At 39.7% G+C, this 25,738-nt stretch overlaps 1 protein-coding gene across 5 annotated transcripts; it reads left to right on the forward strand.

Moving 5' to 3' along the window:
- Positions 1 to 565: 565 nt before the first annotated feature.
- Positions 566 to 24,191, forward strand: STARD3NL (STARD3 N-terminal like). Of its 5 annotated transcripts, none has more exons than XM_058806223.1 (8): positions 566 to 642; positions 13,573 to 13,869; positions 16,577 to 16,654; positions 18,447 to 18,524; positions 20,206 to 20,259; positions 20,351 to 20,468; positions 21,970 to 22,068; positions 24,122 to 24,191. In XM_058806223.1, exons 2-8 carry the CDS (start codon positions 13,645 to 13,647, stop codon positions 24,172 to 24,174), a joined length of 705 nt encoding a protein of 234 aa, XP_058662206.1. In that variant the 5' UTR covers positions 566 to 642; positions 13,573 to 13,644; the 3' UTR covers positions 24,175 to 24,191. The 5 variants fall into 5 exon arrangements, with proteins under 5 accessions (XP_058662206.1, XP_058662216.1, XP_058662234.1 ...); XM_058806233.1 differs by lacking the exon at positions 566 to 642 and adding an exon at positions 1,030 to 1,192; XM_058806214.1 differs by lacking the exon at positions 566 to 642 and adding an exon at positions 6,067 to 6,338.
- The last annotated feature ends 1,547 nt before the right edge of the window (positions 24,192 to 25,738 follow it).

Here is a 25,738-nt window from a genome sequence, read left to right on the forward strand (position 1 = left end):
TCAGGGCTCAAGAAACATTTGGACAATGCTCTTGGGCACATTGTGTCACTCTTGGGGTATTCTGTGCAGGGAATTGGGGTTGGGAGTTGGGATTCGATGGTCCTTGAGGGTCTCTTCCAACTCTGCAATTCTGATTTTCAGGTGCGAATCCCTGCAAAGATAAGGACTATGCTATGAAAAGACACAAGTGGAATCCGGGCGAACGACAGCTAACCTGTCCCTCTGCTCGTCCCGACGGCTGCACTACAACTTGGGGGTGCTGACGGTCAAAGATAAGAGCCTTATCTTTGATCGCTCCCGCTGCCTCGGCCGTGGCTCTGCCCCCCTTGCCGCCGGCTCCCCGAGGGGGGGGGCGGGTGGCAGTGCCGCCGCATCCCGCGCTCCGTGAGAGAGCAGGAGGTCGAGCCGAGCCGAGCCGAGCCGAGCCGGGCCGAGCCGGGCCGAGCCAGGCCGGGCCGGGCCGGGCCGGGCCGAACCGAGCCCGCCCCTGCCGCCGGTCCCGCCGCATCCTGCGCTCCGTGAGGGAGCGGGAGGCCGGGCCGGGCCCGCCCCTGCCGCCGGGCCCCGCCCCGCCCGTCCCCGCGGCCTGCGGCGCTGCCCGGTGCGGCGGGGCCGTCTCTGCGGGCCGGAGCGGCGCGCCGGGTGAGCTCGCTGACCCTCGCCCGGAGCGGGGGCAGAGGGGATCGCGGCGGGGAACGGGCCGGGAGGGATGCGGGGCGTGCTGCAGCCAGAGGGGCGGCGGGGCCGCCGGTGCGGCCCGGGTCGGCCCTCCCTCCCTCCCTCCCTCCCTTCCTTCCTTCCTTTCCCTTCCCTCCTTTTTCCCCAGTTCCTCCGGTGCCGGAGCCGCCGCTTTCTCCGGGGAGGGCGCGGGTTTGTTCCCCTCGGTTCGCAGCCCGCTGCCCTGCTGGGGCGAGGGGGGGCAGGGAGGGGAAGAGGAAGAGGAGGAAGGAGGAGGAAGGCGATCACGTGCGGGAGGCGGGCTGAGCGGGGCGGGGGGCCGTTCCTGGGAAGGGGATCCCTGTCCGGCAAGGGGATCCCTGTCCGGAAGGGGGTGCGTGCGGCGCTCGGGGATGCTCTGCGGGCAGGGCCGCCTCTCCCGTATGCCCAGCGCCTCTCCTGCCGGCGGACCCGCAGCAGATTTGCTTTCCCTCTCTCCTTGCGATTCCAGCCCAGCAATTCCATCCTCAGGGAGGTACGGCGACCTGTTTGTCCTGCTGGTAACGCTGTGAGCGAGCCGGGCCCTGCGAGCCCCCCGGCTTCCATCGCGGGAAAATGTCGTGCTGAGGGTTAATTCTGGTTAATTTAGGCAGGTTCGGAGAGGCACTGCCTGCGTTCAGCATCCGAATTTAAAGTGGGTCATACAGTGCTGAAGTGCAGCGTTTGTAATCCGTGTCGAGGGTGACGCTGGTGCGTCTGCAGAGAGAGCGGGTTAAAGCCGCAGCCTTGGGGCTCCTGCAGCAGCTCAAGTTACCCATTGATGGAGCGCTGACACTCGGCAGCTCCCAATTCACTGTGGTCAGGTGGCAGCAGACACAGTGGTCGGCTTTAACCTGGGAAATATTCGCCACAAATACTAAACTTGCTTGAAGAGGTTGTTTGTTTTTAAATTGTCTTAGTCCGCTTAAAGGACCATCACTGTGTTTTTGCACGACGTTGTCAATACTTTTTACTGTGCAAATTTGTCATCTTGGTTTATATAATATCTGCATATTATATATATTGTGTTGAATATTAATTGCTGTGAAAATTGTCATTTTGTGCTGGAAATCATAGTGTTTTGGGGTATTGTTAGTGAATTCAGCATTGTGAGAAGACTCATTTCTATTTATAAGTCCGTAGTGGCGCTACTATTTTTAGTAGATGTTTTTCATCAGCTTTGCAGTTTTAAGTAGGCCAGATGCAGAGTGATTTGGGTTTTGTTTGTTTGTTTGTTGATGGTGTTCAGCGCCAGTTACTTTGCATAAAACGCACCCATGATCCTCTTGTTGTGGCACAAATCCATAATTTTGAGTATTTTTTTGTTATTCATGTGTTAGACCTTTTCAGGGTGAATGTTGCTTTCTATAGACTTGGCACGTTGAGAAAGATATATGTGACCTTTTAACAGTGCTGGAATTGATGAAATACTAAGCTCAGATGGATTAGGAATTTGTTTTGGTGCATTTGGGCTTAAATGTGGTTGTCTTGATGTAATGAGGTCTAATTTTCATAAATTCTCAAGCCATGATTTTTTCAAAATGAGTTTAGCACAATTGTTCTAGGCCTTCATTCATGAGAAGGAATGTATTTAGACTTTACCATCTTAAACTTTGTCAGAGCATCCTAGCTAAACATACAGTTATTAAAATATATTTCTTGAAATGTTTTACAGTTATTTAGTTTCTAATAAGCACAACTAAAGGATTTCACTCAGTGAATTAAGTCAGCATGAACAATATTGCCAGCGATTTTGCAGAAGGTATTGATGACATGATAATGGTAAATCACACTTGTGATCGAAATCACAGCAGGGACTGTGATTTCTCATCCAGCAACTCAGATGAGTCATTTTGAAGGATCACAGATTTGTTGCTTGTTAAACATTCTCTAATTCAACTGTATGTGCTAAACATCTGTTCTTAATTTGGAATCATTAGCAACTGTGTTAAAAGACAGCTTGTACATTACCTCTCTGCCTTGCTGTCTTAAATTCAGCTGAGAGTAGAATTAGAAATGAAAAATTGAAAAAAGTAGTCTTAGAACCAAAAAACCACAACTGAATATCTTCTAATGATGTTATGCTCCCCATATTAAGTTCAGCTACTCAGTTATCAGCCTAAAATAGCGTCACTTCAGACATCAGGAGTTAATTTCCATCTTGCACTGACAGAAAAATTAGATAAATTATACAGGGGTGTGCTAAAATAAGTATTTTCTCCTTGCAGTTCAGATGTAGGTCTTTGCTGGAACTTGGAACTGCTGCTTGGAGTAGCTAATTGTTTCTTTATAATGTCCTTTAAGAAGAAAAGTAGAGCTAAAATGTAAAACCTGAAACCTCCTTTTGTTTTGAAGCACCTTCAAGAGCTGTAAAAGAGGAATTAAGAGTGAAAAAAAAAATCTTACATAAGTTTATCCCATTCTGAAATGTATGTCAGTTTCTTGAAATGCTGTTTTCTTTAAGACTCAGGAATTTTCAGGGGTTGTTTGCCTGGAATAAACTTTTGCACCATTTTGTGGAATAGTTCTTGAGGGAGTGACAGAATCCTGAGTGTTTCTCACTAATACATAAAATGCCTGAGCTATTTCAGGAAGAGTCCCACAGTTCTGTGCTAGGAAAAGAATAGCTTTTCTTGTCCAAGTAGTATCTGGCTAGCAGCCCTGGGGCATATTTTTGTTATTGATTTGGGAAAAAACTAAACAAACAAGTAGGAGTAGTCAGTGTTATAAACCAGTGTCGTGCTTGATGATTGAGGCACTCAGTGAGGAGTTTGGTGTCTGAAAAATTGTGTTTTGTACTTAGAGGAATGCAGATGTGATAAAATAGATGTGGTTTTGCTATCTAAATGGTTTCTTTGGCCCACAAAGAACTCTGAGAAACTGAATGGATTTTAGGCCCAATTGCTTATTTAGTGTTTAATGGAGAAAGTTTGCCATGAAATCTTCATTTCTGTGAGCTGGTGTTGGGTAGGCTGCAATATCAGCTCCAGAGAGCACAATAACAGATGTGAAGGAGAGTTAGTACCAGATTCATTGGAGGTTTTTTAACTGTCTTTCCCTTATTTTTGTACCAGTTCCCCTTTATGCCCACCTCTCCCTCCCTGCTCTTGCAAGAAATAATTAGCTCCTTTTCCTTTTCCTTTTCCTTTTCCTTTTCCTTTTCCTTTTTCTTTTTCTTTTTCTTTTTCTTTTCCTTTTCCTTTTTCTTTTCCCTTTTCTGTAGCTATTTCTTGTGACTGGAATGTGTATGCATACATACAACATACAAAAATACTGTATACATGGGTTGATACAACTGTGGGCAGCTGACTGTATAAAACTTTAAAATCCTGATGTAGTTTCAGGTCTTTGACAAGATTAGTCCATAAGATTTAAACCAAAAGAAAGGATTATGTTATTTTTAAAAAAACTATAGTTTTGCTTTGATAATTAATTAAGTAAGAGTTGGAGCTGGATCATTTTCAAGGTCCATTCCAATCCATAGCATTCTCTGATTCGATGGAGTACTGTCAGTTGGAATGTATAGGCTGTAGATGGGATGATATGTTGCCAGTTCTATACCTAGAATACTTTCTCTCTCTGTGTTCTAAGGACCTCACAGTGATAACATGCACAGGATTCAGTTTTGTAGTTTGCAATGCTGAAGCATCTTCAGTGCAGCTGAGATCTGAGGCAGACCTTTGGAACATGTTATGGTGCATCCTTTTTGTTAGTTTTTAGTATTTTCCTAACATAGGATATAGTTGCATATTAGCACAGTTCTAATAATGGCATGGTGCAGGTTTGAGCCCTGTATGGGCCATTCATTCTGGTTTGAGCTCATTTTAAAAGTAAAACTCTGGGATATGCTCTTAAGAAGGAGTCCAGAGAGGAAGAGGCTATGGAGATGAAAGGGAGGAAAGATAATGCTGATGCCAAGTTTACAAGTTGTTTACTCTGCCATTTTTCTCAGTTCTTGTAAAATAAGAAATGAAGTGTTTGGAAAAGGACAATAGTGTTTTGCAGGACATGGCTCAGTCACAGGGATTCTTTTGCTGCAGGGAAAACTAGTCCAAGGTTGGAGCACTTTGATTTGACTTTCTGAATCTAGGAGTTTCACTCTTGGGATGGAAAAGGTGACACTGCTGTTTCTTCAGATGCTCTACTAACCTGAAAATGTATTTCCTTTTTTTTTCTTTTTCTTTTTCACCTTCTTTCAGTGGTCTGATAAAAATACTGCTCAGTACAAATGTGTGCAATTGCCCTGTTACTTTTGCTAGGTCACCATGGGGGCATAGGAAATTGGGGAAACATTTTTCTCAAGGAAACTGGTGGTTTGTTGTTTTGGTTTTGTTTTTACAGGGACAAGTCACTTATGGTAAGAGCTGCTATTTCAGGATAAATCAGAGCTGGTCTAGTTCTGAACACTCAGATAAAGCCAAAGTCTTTGTAAGGAGCTCTCTCCTGTATGCTGGTAAATCTTGCCCTGCTCCTCCAGTGGGAAACCTTCCCAGTCTTTAAATGTGTTACATATTTGTAACTTGTAATTCCTGCTGTGTTGCCTAATTGAAAAGCTAGAGTATTGCCAAAGCACTCTACAGTATCTTCTGCTTATGTTGGGGGAATTTTGTGGGTGTGCATCAGTTTGATTTTTTCAGTCTGACTTTAATCAAGTGTCTGGCCCCAGGTTTGGGTTTTTTTTGTTGGTGGTGTTTTGTTTGTTTTTTTTAAATATCCCTTCATGTTCACTAAGAAATATTTGTTTTGGACAGAACAGTGCTTCAAACGGTGTTTTTAAAGGCATTGAAGCATTAAAATATTTCTGAGGCAATGATGTGTTACAGTTAGGGACAGAATGAGTGCAGCTTGGAAGGGATTTAAGTGCTGTTCAGGAACAGGAGCAGTAGCTATCAGGAGGTCACTAGTAATGTATCTGCTGCAAGTGGATTTCAGGAAAATTAGTTCTTGCAGTTATGTAAACAAAAGGGACAGCGTATGTCAGCAGAGTGGGTTTCATTCATTTGTAATGGAAAACCATAAAAATGTGTCCAGGTATGTTGGAACTCAGTGCATCCCTTTGGGTGTCCAGAGCTGCTGGGGGGCTCAGGGACACTGGCACACAGCCCAGAACACCTGTGGGTTTGATTATGACCCGTGGAGCAAATTGCCAGCTTTGTATGAAGACCTGAAAGCACAGAAGTTTAAGTAGTATAATAATAAAATTATCACTAGGTGAAAAAGTAGATTGTGGGATTTTTAGAATAGGGATCTGGGGGACAAGATGGAGGGACTTGGGCGTGTACAGCCTTTCTTCTTCTTCTCTACCTCCATCTTCTGCTGTGATGCTGGCACTTTGGGATTGGTTTAGAGTAGAAGCTGACTGTCTAACATAGGTGATAGGTATTGGAAAGCAATTGTAAACATGTTATACGTAGTTTGTAGTATAAAGAGATAACACCGCCCTGGGGGCAGTCAGAGTGCCGCTGGCTGTCCTGCTGAGCGGACCTCGGCTGGACAGGAGAAAAATTTTTATAGATGAGGTACAACAAACAACTCTGAGACCGAGAACTGAAGAACTCCGACTCGTTCTTCGAACGCGCGGGCCGAAACAGAGTTTTTGCACGTGTCTCGGGGCTGCAGGAAACGGCAACCTCCCGAGACAGGTAAGCTCTGGAGACAGTCTCCAGCTCTTGGGGTTTTTTCTTTCCTTCCCCTGATTTATAGTCGGCATTACTTCATAGGTATTGGTTTTATCTGTCTTGGCTCTTAATCAGGGTGTGTGCTGAGACTGTCAGAAAACACACTGAGAGCCTTCTGCTAATACTCCTCCAGGTTAATACAGCTTCATACCAGAAACTCTCAGTTTATTTGACTTCCAATGTAGAGTCTTTACCGTTAATTGTATATTCTGTCCATGGTGTTGGCTAGAGCAATTTGTGTCTGTGCCTAGATAGAGAATGAAGTTGAGCTTCATGATGGTGCCAGAGCAAACAATGGTTTGAGACCATTTTCCTTTAGGTATGTTAAAATTGTCTGAAACTGTCTTTAAGGATAACTTAAATATTAGAATGTTAGTGTTACAATACCAATTACTGTATTAAGCTCTGTTCTTGTGAGAAATTTTGGGTTTTATCCATGTTGTGTAGCAGGTAGTGTAAGCAGCAATGTCAGCCCTTTGATCAGAAAATATATCAGTCCTTTGATCAAGAACTGGCATGTTTTATTTGCCTCCTTAGGAGGAAAGTTTTTAGCAAGGAATTGCTTTTTTTGTTTATTTTTGGTGGGATTTTTTGTTTTGTTTTGGGTTGTTTGTTGGTTTTTTGTTTTTTGGGTTTTTTTCTTACAAGTGAAAATTGCTGCTCTTTTGGTGTCAGCTTTTCAGTAAAAAACTACCCTGTAGTTTTCACAGTACTTGAGCATCTTGCCCACTATATTGGCCATGTCATCCTATTTTACTCATTGGGAAGAAGAAATACTTTCAGATTATTTTTTTTAACATTCACAGAAAAGCTGTTTATGGTGCGAATGTTTGGGCCATATGTAGTGTTGTCAGGACACATTTACTAAGTATTCCAGGTGTTCAGTATGTTTCAACAGCAGTTATGACACAATGTTACCTTGTGTGCCTTGTTACTTTATGCAAAGGTGACTTCTCTGATATTTTAAAGTAAGTTAGCATTGCCTTTTCCAAATTGCCTCCGTGTGGTATTACCGCGCCTGAGTGGGTCGCAGCTGGTGAGAGAGAGATGGTGAATCTTGTTTCTTGAATCAGAAGGCTTGATTTATTAAGATATTATATAGAATACATTATTACTATACTAAATAGAATATAGAGAGAGGTTTGCAGAGCAGCTAGGCTAGTCTAAGAATCGATAGAAAGAATCTATAACAAAGTTGTGTTCAAGGACTCTGTCCCTAGCTTGTTCCTTGTGATTGGCCCTTAATTATAAACATGGGAACATGAACCAATCACTAATCAAAATAGGTGCCCCTGTTGCATTCCCCAGCAGCTGATAATAATTATGTTCTCTTCTGAGGCCCCAGCTTTCCAGAAGACACAGAAATCTGAAAGAAAGGATTTCTGTGAAGAAATGTCTGCGACAGTGTGGCACTTTCAGTTTTGATTTTGCAGAGCTGCTGATAGCCTTTAAGTAATCCTTTTTATTTTTTTCATTTTTAATCACTTCTTTTATCTCTTCTCTGTTAAATTTTGCTGTGTGGTTTTCTTCTTGGAAAGAAAAACAAATCATATATAGTGCTGTTGCTCATGTATGCTACAGTAATATAATAAACAAAAATAATTTAAACCAAGGACAATAAACTGGAAGAATAGGGGTAGAATAATGATAGAAAAGAGAAGCAGCATTCTGATGTTCCATCCCTAAGATATGTGTAAAATTGACACATGCAGTGTGTGCCATCTGCTTCTGTCAGTATGAATGAAAATAATGATGTTAATTGTAAATGTAGCTTGAAATCATGGGCAAGCTCTCGCCATGTATTGCTGAAGTCTTTAGTAGACTTTGAGAGCAGGGAAGGACTGCAGTCCTAAGCTTGATTCCTTTATTATGCTAGTTAAAACTATAAATAAGTGTAAAATCTGTATTTCACTAGAAAGTTTGAGAATTTAATTATCTGTTTGGAAACTTAAGGGCATAATGATTAAGTGTTTAAAAAAAAAAGGCAAAACACACCTTTAATTTAAATAGATACAAACCTTGGAGGCTTTCTTTCCAGGAAAAATATGCTGCTATGACTTTGAATAGGTCAGCATAGAAAACTTACTTATCTAAATATTTTACTAGCAGTTGAGTGAATATATGTAGTTATGAAGAAAAGAAAAAAGCCTCATTAAAATCTTACATTTTTTGAAGAAGGCATATCACAAATATACTAATTTGGATTCCTATTTCAGAAGTTTTATTTCCCTCTTAAATGTTTTTACACTTGAGTAAGCTTGTAGATTCTGTCATTTCACCTGCCTAGTAGATGAAGGAAAGGTGGTGAATATAGTTTTCCCGGGTTTTATTAAGGTGTTTGATACTGTACCTCCCAACATCCTTCTGGACAAGTCTGAATGTGAAGTGAGCAGGTAGGTGGTTGCTGGAAGAGCTGGCTGAAGGGCAGGGCTCAAAGGGTTGTAGAGAGTGGGGCTCCTCTGGGCTCTCTCCCTGTTCTGTTCACAGTTTTTATCAGTGATCTGGAGGCAGGAGTCAAATGCACTGTCAGCAAGTTTGCTGATGGTGCTCAAGTGGGAGGTGCTGTTCACACTCTCAAGGGACAAGAGGCCTTGCAGAGGGACGTGGGTGGATTGGAGTGCTGAACAATCATCAGTAGCATGAAACTGAACAAAAACAAATACCAGACTCTGCACCTGGGATAGAGCATACCTTCCACAAGTACAAATTTCAAGAGTGGCTGGGGAGCAGCACCACAGAAATGGGTCTGGGGACGCTGGCTGACAGACAGCAGGCTCAAAGTCAGCAGTGGCAAACCATCAAATGCACCACAACCAGCTGGTCAAAAGGAGTGATCATCCCACTCTATTTAGCACTGCTGCAACTTCATTTTGAGTACTTTGTGCATTTCTGGGCCCCAAAATTTAAAAGGGATGTGAAGGTCCTTAAATGTGTGTAAAAGGAGGACACTGAACTTGGTTGAAGAGCTAGAAGTAATGCCCTGTGAGAAGCAGCTGAAGACCCAGGGTTAACCTGGTTTGGAGAGAAGGAGGCTGAGGGGTGACCACACTGTTCTTTGCAGCGCTCTGAGGTGGTGAGATGGAGAGGGAAGTTGCTGACCTCTTCTCAGTAGTGCCCAGTACCAGGGCATGTGGGAATGGCTGAAAGCTGCATCCATCAGGGCAGGTTCAGACTGACAGGAAGAAATGTTTCTTTACCAAGTGCGATTGAACCATGGAAGAGTTTTCTTTGAGAAGGGGTTGATGCCCCAAGCCTGTTCAAGAGGCATTTGGGCATTGTCCCTAATGCCATACTTAATCTTTTGGTCAGCCCTGAAGTGGTCTGGCAGTTGGATAAGATTTTCTGTCCCTTTCAGCTGAATACTCTGTTCTGTTCTGCACTCATGATGAGTCAAATAACAACCAGACTGTTATTGGCCTGAAATGCCAGGGATTTTTTTAGCTTTGAAAACACTTTTAAAAACATGTAACATAAGAGATATACTGGAAACAGGATTTTATTTTTCTGACTCTTTCAGAACAGATGTTCACAAGCATTATCACAATGTGCAGGTGTAGCCAGGAGCAGGTTCATGCAATCTTCAGTTTAGCTTGAAAACCATCACTTGAAGTCTGGCAAAGGAAAGCTACAGAACATTGCAAATCTCCTACATCTTGTGGAGAGCCATTTGCTGATGGGCCGGTGTGGGGAGAACAGATTTCTGTCTCACTCACATGTCTCTTGTGGCAAGGAGTTAATGGCACAGTTTGTATCCAACACAGCTGTATGATCTCCACCTCTCCAGGCAAGTTTGCCCATAGAGTTTCATGGAATATTCTGAATTATGGGCTGTTTATCCTCCTGGTGAGTGTCTTTCACCTAGGCTCTGCAGAAAATTAATGTGCTGGTCTCTAAACATCAGTTCTTCATAGGATGTGTTTGTTTTGACCACACATCCTTCCTGAACCCTACCATATAGAATTACATTGTTCCAAACAATGGAACTGCCTGGAGCCAAAAGAAGTGGTGCCAGGTAAACCCAGTTTCCTTCAAATCAGAGACCCAGACACTCAGATGTCAAGCTGTCTTGAAAATATGTTACTGATATTGTAAAAACACCCTAAAAATTATCTAAAATATTAAGCTTTACCAGACACAGGAAAGTAGATAACTGACTGACACACAAAGAAGGCTCTTTCTAGGAAAAATCAACTCAGAAGTTTTAAGTATGTGATTTTCACTCTTTATTTAATAATGAATTGTTTTTCTGGCTGAATTTGCATTTTGGCTTTTAAAAACCCAAACCCCAGACATCCTCACACCCAGTTTATAATTTTTTTCTCTGTTTTAAAATTATTATGGTTTTTAAAAAGCACAATAACCATGACAATAGAACAACAACAATGTCATGTGTCACTTTGGATGCAAATACTCAAGTAATGTGGTAGCATGAATTCAGGCCAAGCACTGCCTGCTTCCTGAATAACAAGAATAAGGATCAGTAATAGTCACATGCAAAAGAATTGTGTGGTTTTTTCAAATGTGTGACACATCTCAATGACAAACACACCTTTTTTGCCTTCCTAAACTTGTTCCACCCCTGAGTTTCTTGGCCAGGGATGCATGAAAAGCACTCCTGTGCCTGCCTGGTGCTTGTGTTCCCCACATGGAATGCTGAAAAGTGGCAGCTCCCCATGGGGCTGCAAGCCTGGAACCCTTCCAAGCAAAGGCTGTTTTGCACAAGCAAGAGCCCCTGGAGAAATGGAGCCAAGGGAAGAGCAGAGCTCACTCCCACTGCAAACTTGTGATGGGTGAGAGAGATGGGGCATGATTGGTGCTTTGGAAGTGCAAGGGAGGAGAGTTGTTGTTGCTGTTAGTGCTGAGATGGGAAGGAAAGTGTCAGGCCAAGTCACCATCCAACACTAAAAGGGAAGTGCTGCTTTTTAATAGCCCTCACGTGTCTGTAAGACAGCTGCCAAGAAGAATTTAAGATTTTTTTTTGCACACACACCTTAAATCATCTTAGAATGTTGGTGTGATGAAATGACTGATTATGTCATTCAGGTACAAAGGAACTTTTTATTTTAATTAATGAGAGAAACTACGGGAAACAATCTTTAGCACATACTTGGTGATTAATCAGTTTGCAGAGCTGTTGCAAATGAGTGCAAAAAGCTGCCAAGCTATGTCTGTTCAGTTAAAGAATCACAGCATTTTGATGCCAGCTTAGTCTGACAAGAGAGGCCCTGCCATGTGTCCAGACATGGATCTGATGGATCAGCAGGGAGAGCAAGACTAGGGACAAATTCTCTGTGAGTACCCTCCTATCTATAGGGCTTTGAGGGAAAAAAGTCTGTCAGTAGTAAGGATTTAAGAGTACGTGGGATTTATAAGCTGAATCTGATGTTGAGTCATGCTTGAAAACAAACTGGTAGCAAACACATTTTAAAACCATGCTTTTCTCTTTGCAAAGGGCCCCACAAGGCAAATGGGTGCTGAACTGGCACATTCTGAAGCAATTCACTCTGGCCGTACTAATTACATTGCCATCCTGTGCTGTATCTAGCAATAATCCAGACTGGAAGTAACAACTTCCTATATATTTGGTACTGAGTTCCACATCAAAATAAAATAAATATTTTAGCCAATATAGATGGGATTTTTTGGACGTTCAGGTGTTGCTTATCTTTTTATTTTGAAATATAACCATTGATGGCCTGATGTGAGGTTTGTGTCTCATCCCAATCATTTTCCTATGGGCTGCTGTTACATAGCAGGGCACTTTAGTGTGAGGGTTTTCAGTACAAAGCAAGTGCTGTTTACAGCACTGGAGTGCTGTGATCCTGCTCACACCCTCGGGTTCAGGTGCCCAAAGTTCAGTGCAGTGCTCAAGGCACCTGACCAAACACACACCACTTATGTCTCCCTCCTCTACAGCCCTTTGCCAGCCATGTTTCAGGGAGCTGCTGTGGAAACAAAGGAAAAAGATAAAAAGGCGCATTGTGCTTGTCCACCCTTGCCTGGTGCTTTGAATTCCCTGAAGGCTGTTCTGTGTGACTTGATGTAGACTCCCTGGCTGGCTTTGTCTTCCTCAGCTGTGATGTGTGTGCTCTGGCAGCTCCCCACAGCACCTTCACTGTTCCGCTGTGTCCTTGTATCCTCCCTTGTGTTTGCCTAGTGGTGTGTTACAGATGCCCTGTTGAGCTCTGGCTGACTGTGTTCTTGCAGCTTTGGAGTTGAAATGCTGTTGAAAGACAGGAGTGGGAAGAATTTCTCTATCTCTTGCCATTATCTTAGAGATAATCTACCCAGGAGGAGGCAAAGTTTTGTTCTTGAATTTCATAAAGCTATTCCTCCAGTGTTAGAAAAACTTGTCTGATGTGGTTTGTGCTGCAGGATGTATAGCTTAATTATCTGAGCATTTTACATAAAATTAAATTTTCTGTGTGTTTCCATGAAACTTTTGTGACCTTCTGAGTCCGCTGTTTCTAGAACCCTTAATTGGACAAATGTTCTCATGGAGGATTTAAGTGAATCATGCATCAAACTGCCTGAGTTTTATAGGAAATTCAGCCTGAAAAGTCTTTCAAAAGCCTTGTAGTCAGAAGAGACTTAGGGTAATTGCATTACCTTTAACCACTAGTTACACATACTTTTTTCATGGAGAAACTGTCTGGCAATGTAAGTTGCTATAGCAGCTGAATTTACAGAGCAAATAGCAGTGTATATGCTTTATAGAATAATTATTACACTATTCAGGGATTTTAATGGACTTTTCATCTTTTGTTTGTGTCAGCTCTGGATGTGCTATTAACTAACACTGCTATTTTTAAGGAATTGTATGTGGAAATTCCTTTAAGTATTTATTGAGAGCATTTAAGTCAGTATTGAAAACCTTAAAGGATGCACAGCATTGTGCTTTTTATTCATTCTGCTCAATGATCTCACTCTGGCAGCATGGAGAAATGACCCTTTAAATCTAGACAGTGCTCCCTTACTTCATACGGCCTAATTGAACATTAATTCTCTTGCTTCACAAATCCTCTGAGGGATGAAGAGGAGCTTGATACTGTGTTAGAAACAATTTCAAGGGCCTACTTGCCTAATTGTCTTAGTCATCAGTTTAGCAAAAAGAGAACTGACATTGTAAGATGCAAATAGCTCTTGGAATTATGGGGGTTTATTGACTAATGTGGTTTGGTTTTGTTTGTTTGTTTAGAAATCCTTCCTGTATGGATCAGCCTTCTAGTGATGGTGAAACTGGGAGAAGACCACTCTAAGCAAACCCAGGATGATTCGGGTCCCAGCTGATGCAGAAAATGCTCACAGTAGCAGTGTGGAATCTTGTCCTTCCTTGCGGGATGTCCACTCCATCAACCCCACACAGCTGATGGCAAGGATTGAGTCGTATGAAGGCAGGGAGAAGAAAGGCATCTCAGATGTCAGAAGGACTTTCTGTTTGTTTGTTACATTTGATCTCTTATTCATAACCTTACTGTGGATAATAGAATTGAATGTGAGTTGTCTTTTCAGTACCTACCCTTAGACGATATATTAAGGTTTTATTCACTTCAGAGATGGTTGATAAGTTGCTCCTTTCTAGCTAAAATTATGTTATTTGTATCTGTTTAAGTTTAAACAGCTTATTTAAGCTTCCATGAACACAGTACCTACTCAACTGCATCTACTTTTATTTGTTATGTGTTTATCTTCTTATTATGAAACTTTTTGATGTTCCTGTAGTCTGGGAACCATGCTGAAAAAAACATTTGAAATCCAGTGCAGTCTTCAGACTTCAAACAGAAATGTTACTGTACATCTTTGAATTTAGCAAGAAGTGTGAATTTTAACCAGATTCAAGACTACCTTCTGAGCAACTTTAAGTCAGTGATATTTCACTGAGGTGTTAGTCCCTGAAGAGACTTCTAGTGGCCAAAACTTTTCTTTTGTTGTATTTTCTTTGATGTAAACTTGGTGGGTTATACAGTATGGATGGCAGGGTGCATTTAAACAACATAAACTCCCACAGTTGCCACCTTTTAACTCCAGCATTTGTAATCTGGTCTAAAATTTCCAGAAAGCAACATGAAAGCTCATTTATTATTACTTCATAAGTAGCATCCTAGTTCTTGAGCTGGATTTTAACGTGTAATCTATTTTGCATTTAAGAAAGGACACACTAGGGAGGAATCCCTTTTCTAGAAATAAAGATCTTGAGTAAATATTTTTTGTCAGCATTTCTTTAGTAGATAAATAACCTTGGTTATTGATTTACATTATGAAGCTTCAGGAGCTGACTGTTCAATAGCTCATTGATACAGTGAAAAATACTCATTCTGATTTAATTTGAGAAAGAAAATTTTGCTTTCTTGAAATGATGTAATTTTGGGACTAGACTTTCTGTTTCTCTCTAGGTGGAAAAGTGGTTGTAGCATAGTGTTCTGATGCAGTTCTTTTATTAGGCCAGTTTCTCATCCGCTTGTACAACTAAGAGGAACAGAGTGGGTTTATATCTCTTGTTGAGGTTTCAGAGCACAGATTTGCACATGAGTGCTCTCAGAATATTGAAGATTCTGAATAAAAAATGCTACCAACTCATGGTATCATGGTGTTTCATTTTTAATGCTATAGTATCAAGTGACCTCAAGATCACAGCAGTTTTCTTTGTAAAGAGCTGTATTTCAGGACAACATATTATGAACCAGTGTCCTATACTGCCACATGTCAGCAAGAATAAAAAACAGGTTTTTGTCATTCAAAGTCAATGAGATTAGAAGCTAAAATTCGATATCTGGGATCTGGCATGTGCTTAGGTTTTTTGCTCTGTTTTTCTTTGAATTGCTTTGTTTGTGAGAAGTCAAATAGCATTGTGTTAGGACCCTGTGTTATTGGTGCAGAATTGCTATGAGACTTCCTGTAATCATTGTTTTCACTTTGTTGCCATTATCCAGTTTCCTTGGGTGTAGTGTAGCTTACTGTTAAATGCTTCGGGGAGTAGCTCCATGGCATTTTGAGCAAAAATCAAGGCTTCCATGGTCCTCTGTTTATCCTTATTTTAATATGCTCCTCACACAGCCACATAGTGATGAACAGCTTGGAGTGAGGGAAGTTGAACTTCCTTGTTTCTGCTGGAAACAGATAATCACACGTGATACAGTAGAGCAGCCAAGGGAAAACTAGTTCGAAAGTGGCTATTTGTTAGGTAGCCATAGAGGGGAGGAGGAGGAGAAGAAATAGAAGAAATGTAGAGGTGGAGTGACTAGTCTCAGGAAAACACTGTCCAGCAGTGTAGTTGGAAAAGTGTGAAAATGTGAAGACTGCGTTGCTTTGAGATAGTGAGCATGTGTTGTTGGTGTGCTTTGGCAGCTCCTTTCCTTAAAAATATAACAGTAGTCAAACTCAGTTTTAAAGCCTTCTGTTGGTGTTTTACATAACTGTTTCATGCAGTGCTTAATTATGGAATTTCATATTAAAAACAGTTGGAGATGGACACTGAGGTTTTTAATTTTCAACTAAGATAGATACTCCTCATTCTCTGAGCCAATACACCTTAAATTATTTTCTTACAAGGCCAGTTTGAACAGTAGAATCCTTCCACTGGAAAGAAACATGGTGGCTAAGGAAGATGTAATTTTGAATCTCATCAGCAAATGGAAGAATTAAAATTGAATCTTAGTTATTTGTGTGAGATTATTCTAATAGTTGCAGCTTCTGCTTTTTTTACTGTGGATCTTTTGGCTCAGCTCTCTTAACAAATTGTGTGAGGGCTGATAAGGAAGAGATCTGAAGTATGAATTCAGTTTCTGTTCTTTTTTCTATGTGAAACATGTGACTAACTAGAAACTTGGTTATGGTTGGCTTTTTGATCAGCTGTTTTGATGCTCCTTATATGAGGTAAAACACTTTGTGAGTTTGTGTAACAGTCCTTAACATTTAATAATTTATTCCTCCCTCAATAGCTTGTTTGCTTTTATTTTGGGACAGCCTAAAATGCTGCTTGCCTAAGCCAGATCATAATCCTAAATGTTTTCACTTCAAAAAGTCTATGTAATCTTGAAAAACAAAAAGCAACAAGAGTCTTGACCTTGTCATTCTTGGCAGACAGCTCTTCTGTATTTAGTTTAATGATCTTTTTGTATATCAGCAGGGAATTATTAGTTTTACTCTTCATATTTCTGTGTATTTTGTTTTCTGAAGCTGTGTGTGTTATTGTTCCTTTGTAGGTAAAAGGAGGCATCGAGACTACCTTAGAGAAAGAAGTTCTACATTATGACTACTCTTCTTCATATTTTGATATATTTGTAAGTGTTCTTAAAAAAAGAAAAAGGAGCGGTAAAAGTATAGTTTTCCCATTCCTCCTTCCACAGATGTTTCCTAGTTTGAGTCTTGTGCAAGGGTTGATCTTTTCTTGGTAATTTAAACCAGAAGGGCCAAGTTTCACCCATCTAGGGGTTGCCCAATCCTGCTCTGGCAGCAAGCTCATGGAGCCTGTAGATAGAAATGCTTAGGGCCAATCTGTTTGCATCTTTAGCTTTGGGGTGTGTGGAAAAGCAGATGGAAAACCCGGTCAAGAATGTGACTTTGATGTGACATAAGGTAGTTCATTAAGAGGATAAGACCCACAGCCCTGCACTCCAAAATCATTTTGCTTAAACCGACATTTTTGTCCTTCATTGGGCATAAGGTGGCTGCAATGAGGAGAGATTTGTGCCCAGGGTGCCTGCACAGGGCGGGTTTTTCAGAGTTCTGTGTTTTAACTCAAACAGCAAAAAGAGATGACACGATGATGCTCTCTTACTATCTATAAGTACCTTAGACACATAAGAGGAAATCTATTGCATTAGGAAATTTCTTTCTTTAAGCAAGTCTGTAGCTGCACAACCCAAGTAAAAGTTTTTTTCTTTACAGTTCTTCTAAAGGGCAAGATTGTTAATTCTACCAGATCTTCTTTGCCTTGCAGAGGTGACTTGGTTTGGTATCAGTCATTTTTACTGATGACCATATCCAGAATCTCTCTTTGAAACTGGTGTAAAACCCCATCCTTACTTCTGCATTGGGCGTTTGCTGTACCAAATGAATTTACATACTAGATTGAAAAATTCTATAAGCCAGCAAACTATGCTCCTTCTCCCTTTTCCATTGTTTTGCTGGCAGAGTCTCCATGATATACCATGCTGCAGAAGGCAAAAAATGTTATCTGTAACCATTGAAATTCCTTTATCCTGTAGGTGAACCAAGGGTTAAGAGCATGTAATACAAAATAATAAACTTTTATTCCCTGGAAAGGGACTAGAACTGCAAATTGTTTGTGGGTTTTTACAGGATTTCCTCTGTTTCTACTACACATCTGCATAAGATTAAATGGGTTTATCATACCTCTGGCCATGGCTGTCTTTGATTTGTCTTCATTTTTAAGTATTTGTTTCACACTTTGTCTCCAACTTGCTTTAAAAAATATGTTCAGAATCAAAAATCTACTGTCGAAAAATAAATAGGGAAATTGAAGCTCAGGGTCCCTGGTTCAGAGATCTTGTCTGTCTGCTATTGATTTAATTTTCTGGCCTACAAATGCCATAACTTTCCTTTCTCTACTGCCAAATAGAATGACTTGCTATTGTGGGCAGCTACATAAAGAATAATTGATTATTACAATGTTAATATTTCACAAAATACTAGAAGTATAGTAGCACGCTGCTAAGATCAGTGAGATGCACAGTGATGATCAAGGTATCTGCTGGATTAACTGCATCCAGCTGTTAATCTGAGTTAACATAACTGTTTAGATTCCAGTCAGGTAAAGTCATCATGAAGACACTTTGTATAGCTTTCTTATGTTTATAATTTATTCGTGGAATGGCACATGCTTGCACATTAGAGCCTGTCTAGGCAGGTGGATGTTGCCATTTGCTTTACAAATGGGAAATCACCTTCTATTTCTGTTTTATAAGTACACATTCAAATTTCTTTCTTGGTAACAGAATTTAGACTGTCCTAAGTTTCTTTGTAAGTAGTTAGTATTTTCGGTGAGCAGAGAATGTTGTGGTTCTTCTGTGTTCTGAATTAACCAACCAATATTTTTTCCTCTCTCTATAGCTACTGGCAGTCTTTCGGTTTAAGGTGTTAATACTTGCATATGCAATGTGCAGACTGCGCCATTGGTGGGCAATAGCTGTGAGTAGTGGCCAAGCATCATGGAGTTTTTCCTAGAATGGATCAAGCAGACAAAATTTTAGATGCCTCTTAACCCTTGTGTGTTAAGAATCATCTTGATGGTATATTTGTTGCACAGTAGCAAATTAAAAACTTGTTTTCTGGAAGATTCTCAGCCTAAAGGCAAGAATTTAATAGAACAGTGGGTGTGATTCTTATTAGGTATCATGTTAATACAAATGGAAGGTTTATTTTTAGTCCAGTATGAATAACTGCTTGTTACCTCTGAGACTTGTTAATCAATGTTGGAAATATATTTGCATTTGTAATAGTGAACGTCCTTTGAAAACAAGAATTGGCATTATTGTGCCAGAGATCCAGGTGTCCATTAAGTCCTACATTCTTTAAGAAGTTGGAGGTGCCACCCATTGAACACTAGCACCTGTATTGCTTCATGCTCCAATACAAAAGGTTGAATATGCATCCCTTCTTAAAAAGGAAGTTCTCAACAGCTGTAGGCAACCACAGTGGATTGGAGCCAGTGTCTTTAATGCAGCTGTATGGTGTGGATGACAAAGAATGCAAAATTTGGTGAAAAATTCATGCTTCCACCAGTCAATACTATAGGTTGTAATACAAGAGGTGTATTGCTGGCTTAGTGCTTTGTAAATCAGACATTTTTCCCCCTTACACTGTGGTAGGTGCATGTAGAGCATGTTCATGTGTAACTTTCTTCAAGTGAGTAGCGTGCAGTTTGCTTAGAGACTACATGCCATGATTTTTATAGATTGTGTTACTAGCATGGCACAGTCACATACATCGTGGCAGCTGCTGCTCTGATTGTGCTTATATTTAAATGCATGCCTCTTAAAAAGTCCTTGCTCTTAGTTGAGTAGCTTTAGAGTATTTCTTAATCCTCCAGCTTGATGCTTGTGTTTGTGAGGTGGTCAGAGTGAACCCACTCTCATAATTTTAGATACATAAAGCTTCACTGGAGGTTTTGCCAAAGCCTTGAATCTTAACATCCTACCTGTGATTAACAGAAGTTGGTTCTGCTGGTTTTTAAAGAATTGCTGGACCCAAATGCACTAGAACATATAGAGGCCTTGCTTATGTGAACAGTATTTGTTCACTGCATTTTCAGATTTTGGGGGTTTTGAAGATATTTTATACAGCATGCTGATTTTTTTAAAATGTATCAGGGAGTAGTATTAAGTCTTCAAAAAAAATGCGAAATACCACTTAATGAATTAAAATATTTATTCCAATTTATTCCCACAAAGATGTTTTGTTGTTTTAAATGGATGGTAGTGAAAAGCATTTGGAACAACTGCTGTTTTCTTTTTTCCCAAATACATAAATAGTTGGGTTTTTTTAAGGGACTTGATGAATAATCTACATTATCTTCATTATGCAGTGAGATCACAATTTACATACTCAGGCAGTTTAGATTCTACAAAATGCTATGTGGAAATCAATGTTTGGAGGTATTTGTATTAGAAGTTACCTTTTATAAGGTTATTTTGATAACACTTTAAGTTAATTGTATCATGCTTGTTATTTTATTAATGTATCATGCTTGTTATTTTATTAATCTATGTCATCTTGCATATCAGTAAATATTTAGAGCTGCAAGTAATACATAATGGCAGAAATAAGAAGCTAAATCCATTCATTAGTTTGTCTCTTCTGTCTCTTTCAGTTTACAACAGCAGTGACCAGTGCCTTTTTATTAGCAAAAGTAATTATTTCACAGGTATATATTCTAATCAAATGTTTGTTTTACTTTGTTTTCTTAAAAGCAAGATTCTTTAGAGGAATTTTTGTAATGTTTTCTTTCTTTCTAGCTGTTCTCACAGGGTGCTTTTGGCTATGTGCTGCCCATCATATCATTCATACTTGCCTGGATTGAAACTTGGTTCCTGGACTTTAAAGTGTTACCACAAGAAGCTGAAGAAGAAAATAGTAAGCTTGTGTTATTTCCCTTCAGTCACTGCCTTTGGCAACACTTGATCCCATATTAACTGGCAGAAGAATGCTTCTTTCAGCTTCTCAAAATTTGAAAGGCTGTGGAAAAAATTAAATCAAATGTCATGTTTTTTTCCTCTTGGAAAGAGGAACATATGCCTTCAAAGAAGTGAGGTGTTAATTAATTTAGGGAGGCAAAGTTAAAAGTCAGAAGGGCCAGATGAGCAGTTTTGTCAAGCACTTGGGAATGTGTTTAATTTTGTATGCTTGAGGTATGAAAATTTAACTAAGTTGGGCTTGTAAAACTTTATTTTCTGGATAACGCATAAAGTGTCTGGCTCCTCTTTTAGGAAGAGTAGACACAGTAACTAATTCAATGTCACTAACTCTTCTTTTGAGGTGGAAAGGGGAAAGCAAAGAAGTGTTGTGGAGAGTCTGTTTCATGCACAGGCAGAATGAGACCAGAACAAGTGTGAATTTCAACCTTTGAGATGAGGCATCAGGTCATCTGACACTCAATATATTCAACTAAATGGAGGAAATCCACTGTTTCAGTTGAAAGAGGATACTGCTTGAGGGGTGAGGGGAGGAAAGCTTGCAGATGCTTGTGAGTTTCAATAGCAGAAGAGTAATTATACAGCCAACCTGTTCTTTGTGCATCATTACCTGAAATACAGTCTGAAACTCTGTTGGAAGGGTATGTTTATCTGTTAGGTAAATCAAAAAACTTTGAATGGGCATGGATGCCTCCATTTTTAAGTGCTCTGAGTGTAGTCTTTCTGTTTGGATCTCTTCCCTCTTCTTTTACACTGGTCTGAGAAGGAAGGTGGTTGAATGAGAACAGTGGGGTTTACCTGGAGAAAAAGAAACGTAGAGTAACTTTTTTTTATCTTGTAAGGGGATGAGGAAATACAGCTGCATCATGGTGTTATCTAAATAAGATAAGAAATGTAACCAGTTTGGAGACTTTTGCATTTTTTCATATTGAATATTCACAGACAAAATATTCCATACATACACATGCAAATAGTTCATGAAGGTTGCAGAAACTGAATATGCTGAGACAGATAGGTGAAAGCAAGTCATTAGTGTAGAGTCATAGTGGCAAAGAGAGAAAATAATTTATTTGGTTTTGCATGGCACCTCATTGATCATTAAAAATATATCTCAGAAGTTTTAGTTAGCCAGTGAATATTGATGAATTTACATATGGCAATATAATCATGTAATCACACATAGTAGAAGGAAAAATTCCTTACTTCATGTGTGCAATGTGTGTTTTGCTAGTATATGTCACCTTAGCTGCCAGCATTTAAATAGAACGCATAAGTGTTAAATTAATTGCTGATGCTTTTTAAAAATATATTTATTTAAAGAAGTAACTAGTTAGAAGTGCTAATATAATACATCAGTCTTCAAGATTCTTCATCAGTATTTATCTTTAAGATTTTATGTGTTAGCATAGAGGAATTATTTTCTGCTATTTATTTTCTTTTAGGATTTTTGATAGCACAGGATGCTTCAGAACGAGCAGCTCTTCTTCACCCAGGAGTCCTCTCTGATGGGCAGTTCTATTCTCCCCCTGAGTCTGTAGCAGGTACTTATGTTGGCTTACTGACAGATGTTTCATATTCACTTTACACTCCTGCATATTTCATGCCTTCAAGAAGGGAAGGGGAAAAATATATTTTTGTTTTTAAATGAAAACTGTATTTATCATCCTAAAATGCAAGATTCTTTTTTGTTCAGTAATTCAGTTTAGTTACTGTCTACCAGATGAGTTACAAGACATGTAATTAGTGTATAAGTCATAGTTAAGTCATATTCTGACTAAAAGCAAGGTAAGTCTGAAATAAAATGGCACCACAACTGAAAGGAGGCAGTTATGGTTTGCTTCTGCCATCAGTGATCCTTGTGGGTTCCTTCCAGCCTGAGATGTTCTGTGACTCTGTGGTCTCTTATCTGCCAGCAATAGCATTTATGCAGCAATGCACAATTTAATCCAGACTAAATTTGGAGCTTTATACTGTCTTAGGATAGACAATGAATCTGAAACTGCTGTAAGGCAAACTGAAACTTCAATCAGAGCTTCTTTTCTTTTCTCATAACGAAAAGAAAAAAGCCTTCTCTCTATAAAAAGGTTCACCTGTCTGGGTAAATCAGATATAACTCTGCATATCATTTGCTTTGTCTAATTGAGATATGAACTGATTAAATCAAAAATAAATGTAAATCCTGCAAGATCTAAGAATGTGTCTCAAGCATTTCAAGGAAATAAGTAATTTCTTAATAGATTGAATCAATTTGAGTTACCTGAGAATGCAGTGGTGACCCCCAACTCCTCTATCAGTCTTTTTCCCCTAAAATGTAAACCTCCTCTGCAAAGGTTATGTATAATACAATATAATTAAAATAATATCTGTGCTGTATAATGCAATATAATTAAAATAATATCTGGCAGTTGCTACAGGTAAGTTTGCCTCTCTTGCAGTATAGATTTACACGTGTTGGTGATATTTTTAATTTTAATGTCTGTCTGGTTTCTCTCTGCTGAGCATCTTGCCTTAGTGAAGATGACTCTGAGCTCCATCTAGGGGTCACTGAGCATTAGTGTCGAGTATAACCAGCGTCTCAAAGTGAAAATGGATTTTAGCTACAACTGTGGGTTTGCTTTGAGGAATAATGGAAGTATTGTACTGGACTCAGCTGTTCAGCTGGGTTTTGTGGTGGTTTTTTTTAAGCAACAGAATACACAGTGTGAGAGGAAGTGCAAGTGAAGGTAACATGTTTTTCTAGACATTGTGGCTGGGTCAGTGTTGCTTGTGCAGTGCGATGTTGTGTTTCAGCATGCGTGTATTGACTGTAGTTGTGCCATTACTTTCAGCTTGTCCAATGGGATTCAGTAACAGCTCAGGTGCTTTCTGCAGGTCTGCCCTGACTGCCAAGTATATTTTAAGCACCCTTTATGGGTATGAGACACAAAAGAAACAGTCAGATTAATGTATTTGAACTAACACACACTGGTAGTCACAGAGTGAAACTGCTGGATAATGTAGAGTAAAAATAGCTCATTATTAAAATTTTTCTTCAAAAATCTGCATTTCTTTCTAAGAAGACAAACTATGGATTGTTCTAAGAGAGCAATTTTTGGTCACCATGCCATACATATTGATTTGACAAATATGTAGAGATAAACTATCCCCTGTGATTGTGCAGCCAGGAATAAACCTCTCTGCTGATATCGCAACATTTTTTAAAACAAATCTTGGCTTTTAGGAGGTGACATAAAATTATCTCTGTTGGAATTGTCAGCATATTTGTCTCTTTTTGTCTTTCTTGAAGCTGCACATGTCCAGGGACATGCCCTGGAGCCACTTCTTTATATGGGGTGACCCTTCATCCTTGACATTGGTTACTTGGTAACCAAGTCTATTCTGCAGGTTGCAAGTGGAAAATCAGCCTGGAAGGAGTAAATTTATTCCATTTCTGTACAATTTGAGCTTCAAAACACAGCTGATATGCTATTCCAAGAAATGAAAGACATTCAGACTAATTTGTCCAAAAAAAAAAAAAAAAAAGAAAAAGCTTAACACTTTTGTTTCTTATAACTTCTCTCAACTGATCTACAGCATTCTTGTCTTCCTTTTCAGGTTCTGATGAAGACTCTGAAGAAAAACAAGACAGTGAAAAACCAATTGTATAGCAAATAAGAAAAAGCAGGTAAGTTCCTTTGCATAGAACCTGAATATTCCTAAAGATATGCTTTTTCTTCTTAGTTCCTTTCCAAACAAATAAAATGGTGTGTTAACTCTTCAGAGTTCATAATTTTTAAACTCAGTCTGTCTCTCATAGCAGCTTTCAAGAAGGAAATCCTGTGAAGCTCTTGAGAGCCTAGAGTCAGGCTCCTTTGCATTTATTTTTTAGTTCTCCTGGAAAGGACAGTAGTGGACCAGATGAGTAAAAGCTCCTTTTTTTGGCAGCAAAGAGATATACTTCTCTGGAGAGGAAAGCACAAGAATGCTAGGAAGAGATTTTCTTTGGTTTAAATCTAGGACAAATATGCATGAAGATTTCATGGGCAAACCTGATTTGCTATTTCCTGTTTTGTTTAATACTACAAATGGGTTACACTGGAGCAGCCTCCTCTTAACATTTTTGTAGTGTACTTTGTTTAAATATGATTACTTCCTTATTTTGGAAATGACTTGATTTACTTCTGGAATTATTGTGCCTCATGCTTTCACTTCACCACTCACAGCAAAGCTCAGGCTGAGGGAGGTATTAAATGTTCTTGAGAAGCTGGAACTTCTGATTTGAAGCCTTCTAGTGCTCACCTGGAAGAGTGGCTGCCCTTTTCTTTTCAGCCTACCTGTTTACAGTATCTGTTTGTTTACTCCCATCTTCATTCATCCTGACTTGTGTGATCTGTTGCAGAAAGAAAATCTCTGCAGGAAGTTGTTGGGGTTTGGAAACTGGCAACAGAGTCTGTGGCTGACTTGCTGGCAGAGCTGCTGACAGGAGAGTTTACTCGTTAGAAAGTAAAGGGAACGGTTCCCATGTACTGTAATACCTCATGAAGATGTACCTTGTTGACATATGTATATTAGGTTGCCTCCCAGGTGGTATGAAAGTATTTGTCCACAATGTATTTTATTATTCAGTGATTCCTGAAGTTGATCTTCTAATGACTAGGTAATTACTGGAAAGTGTTGTCTTGTGTACCTAATCAAGAGACTGGTAATATAATGAAGTAAAACTTCTCTGTGGTGGAAGTATATTTAATAATTATTAGGTCTCACTAGATAAAATTATTTTATGTTATTGCTGTTTGTCATTAGTTTGTGTTTACTTTTTTTAACTCCATGCATTTTCTTTTTTTTTTAATGGATATGTTCACTTTCTAAAATAAAAATGTTAAAACATGAGTAATGCATTATGATATTTCATTGCTTTGTTAATAGAAAAATCTACATTTACCACACCTCTATATGTGGGGCAATAAGGACTCCAGCTTGCATAGATTTTGTGCAAAATGTTATAGTACTGTTTGGGACTCCCTACATGGCCTGTATGGAGGCCATGTTAGTGGTGGTGGCATATCACTTCTTTGCTGCATTGGCTTCAGTATGCCCTTCCTGAAGTTCTCTTCTGTAATTGCTGAATGAAAATAGAAGCCAGGACCAAGTTTATCCCTTACACTGCTTCAGAATAGCCAAGGTCTGTTTCAGAGGCTGCAGGTAAGAATGAACTATTAGAAGAAAGAGAAG

Source organism: Ammospiza caudacuta, chromosome 1, assembly GCF_027887145.1.
Source record: "Ammospiza caudacuta isolate bAmmCau1 chromosome 1, bAmmCau1.pri, whole genome shotgun sequence".
NCBI classification, from domain to species: domain Eukaryota; kingdom Metazoa; phylum Chordata; class Aves; order Passeriformes; family Passerellidae; genus Ammospiza; species Ammospiza caudacuta.

Excerpts from the sequence above, each read along its gene's own strand:
- STARD3NL (XM_058806223.1), top strand. The coding sequence starts at position 13,645 with ATGATTCGGGTCCCAGCTGATGCAGAAAATGCTCACAGTAGCAGTGTG. Across the intron at positions 16,655-18,446 it reads CTTCATATTTTGATATATTT|CTACTGGCAGTCTTTCGGTT; the intron begins GTAAGTGTTCTT and ends CTCTCTCTATAG. Across the intron at positions 20,469-21,969 it reads AGAAGCTGAAGAAGAAAATA|GATTTTTGATAGCACAGGAT; the intron begins GTAAGCTTGTGT and ends ATTTTCTTTTAG.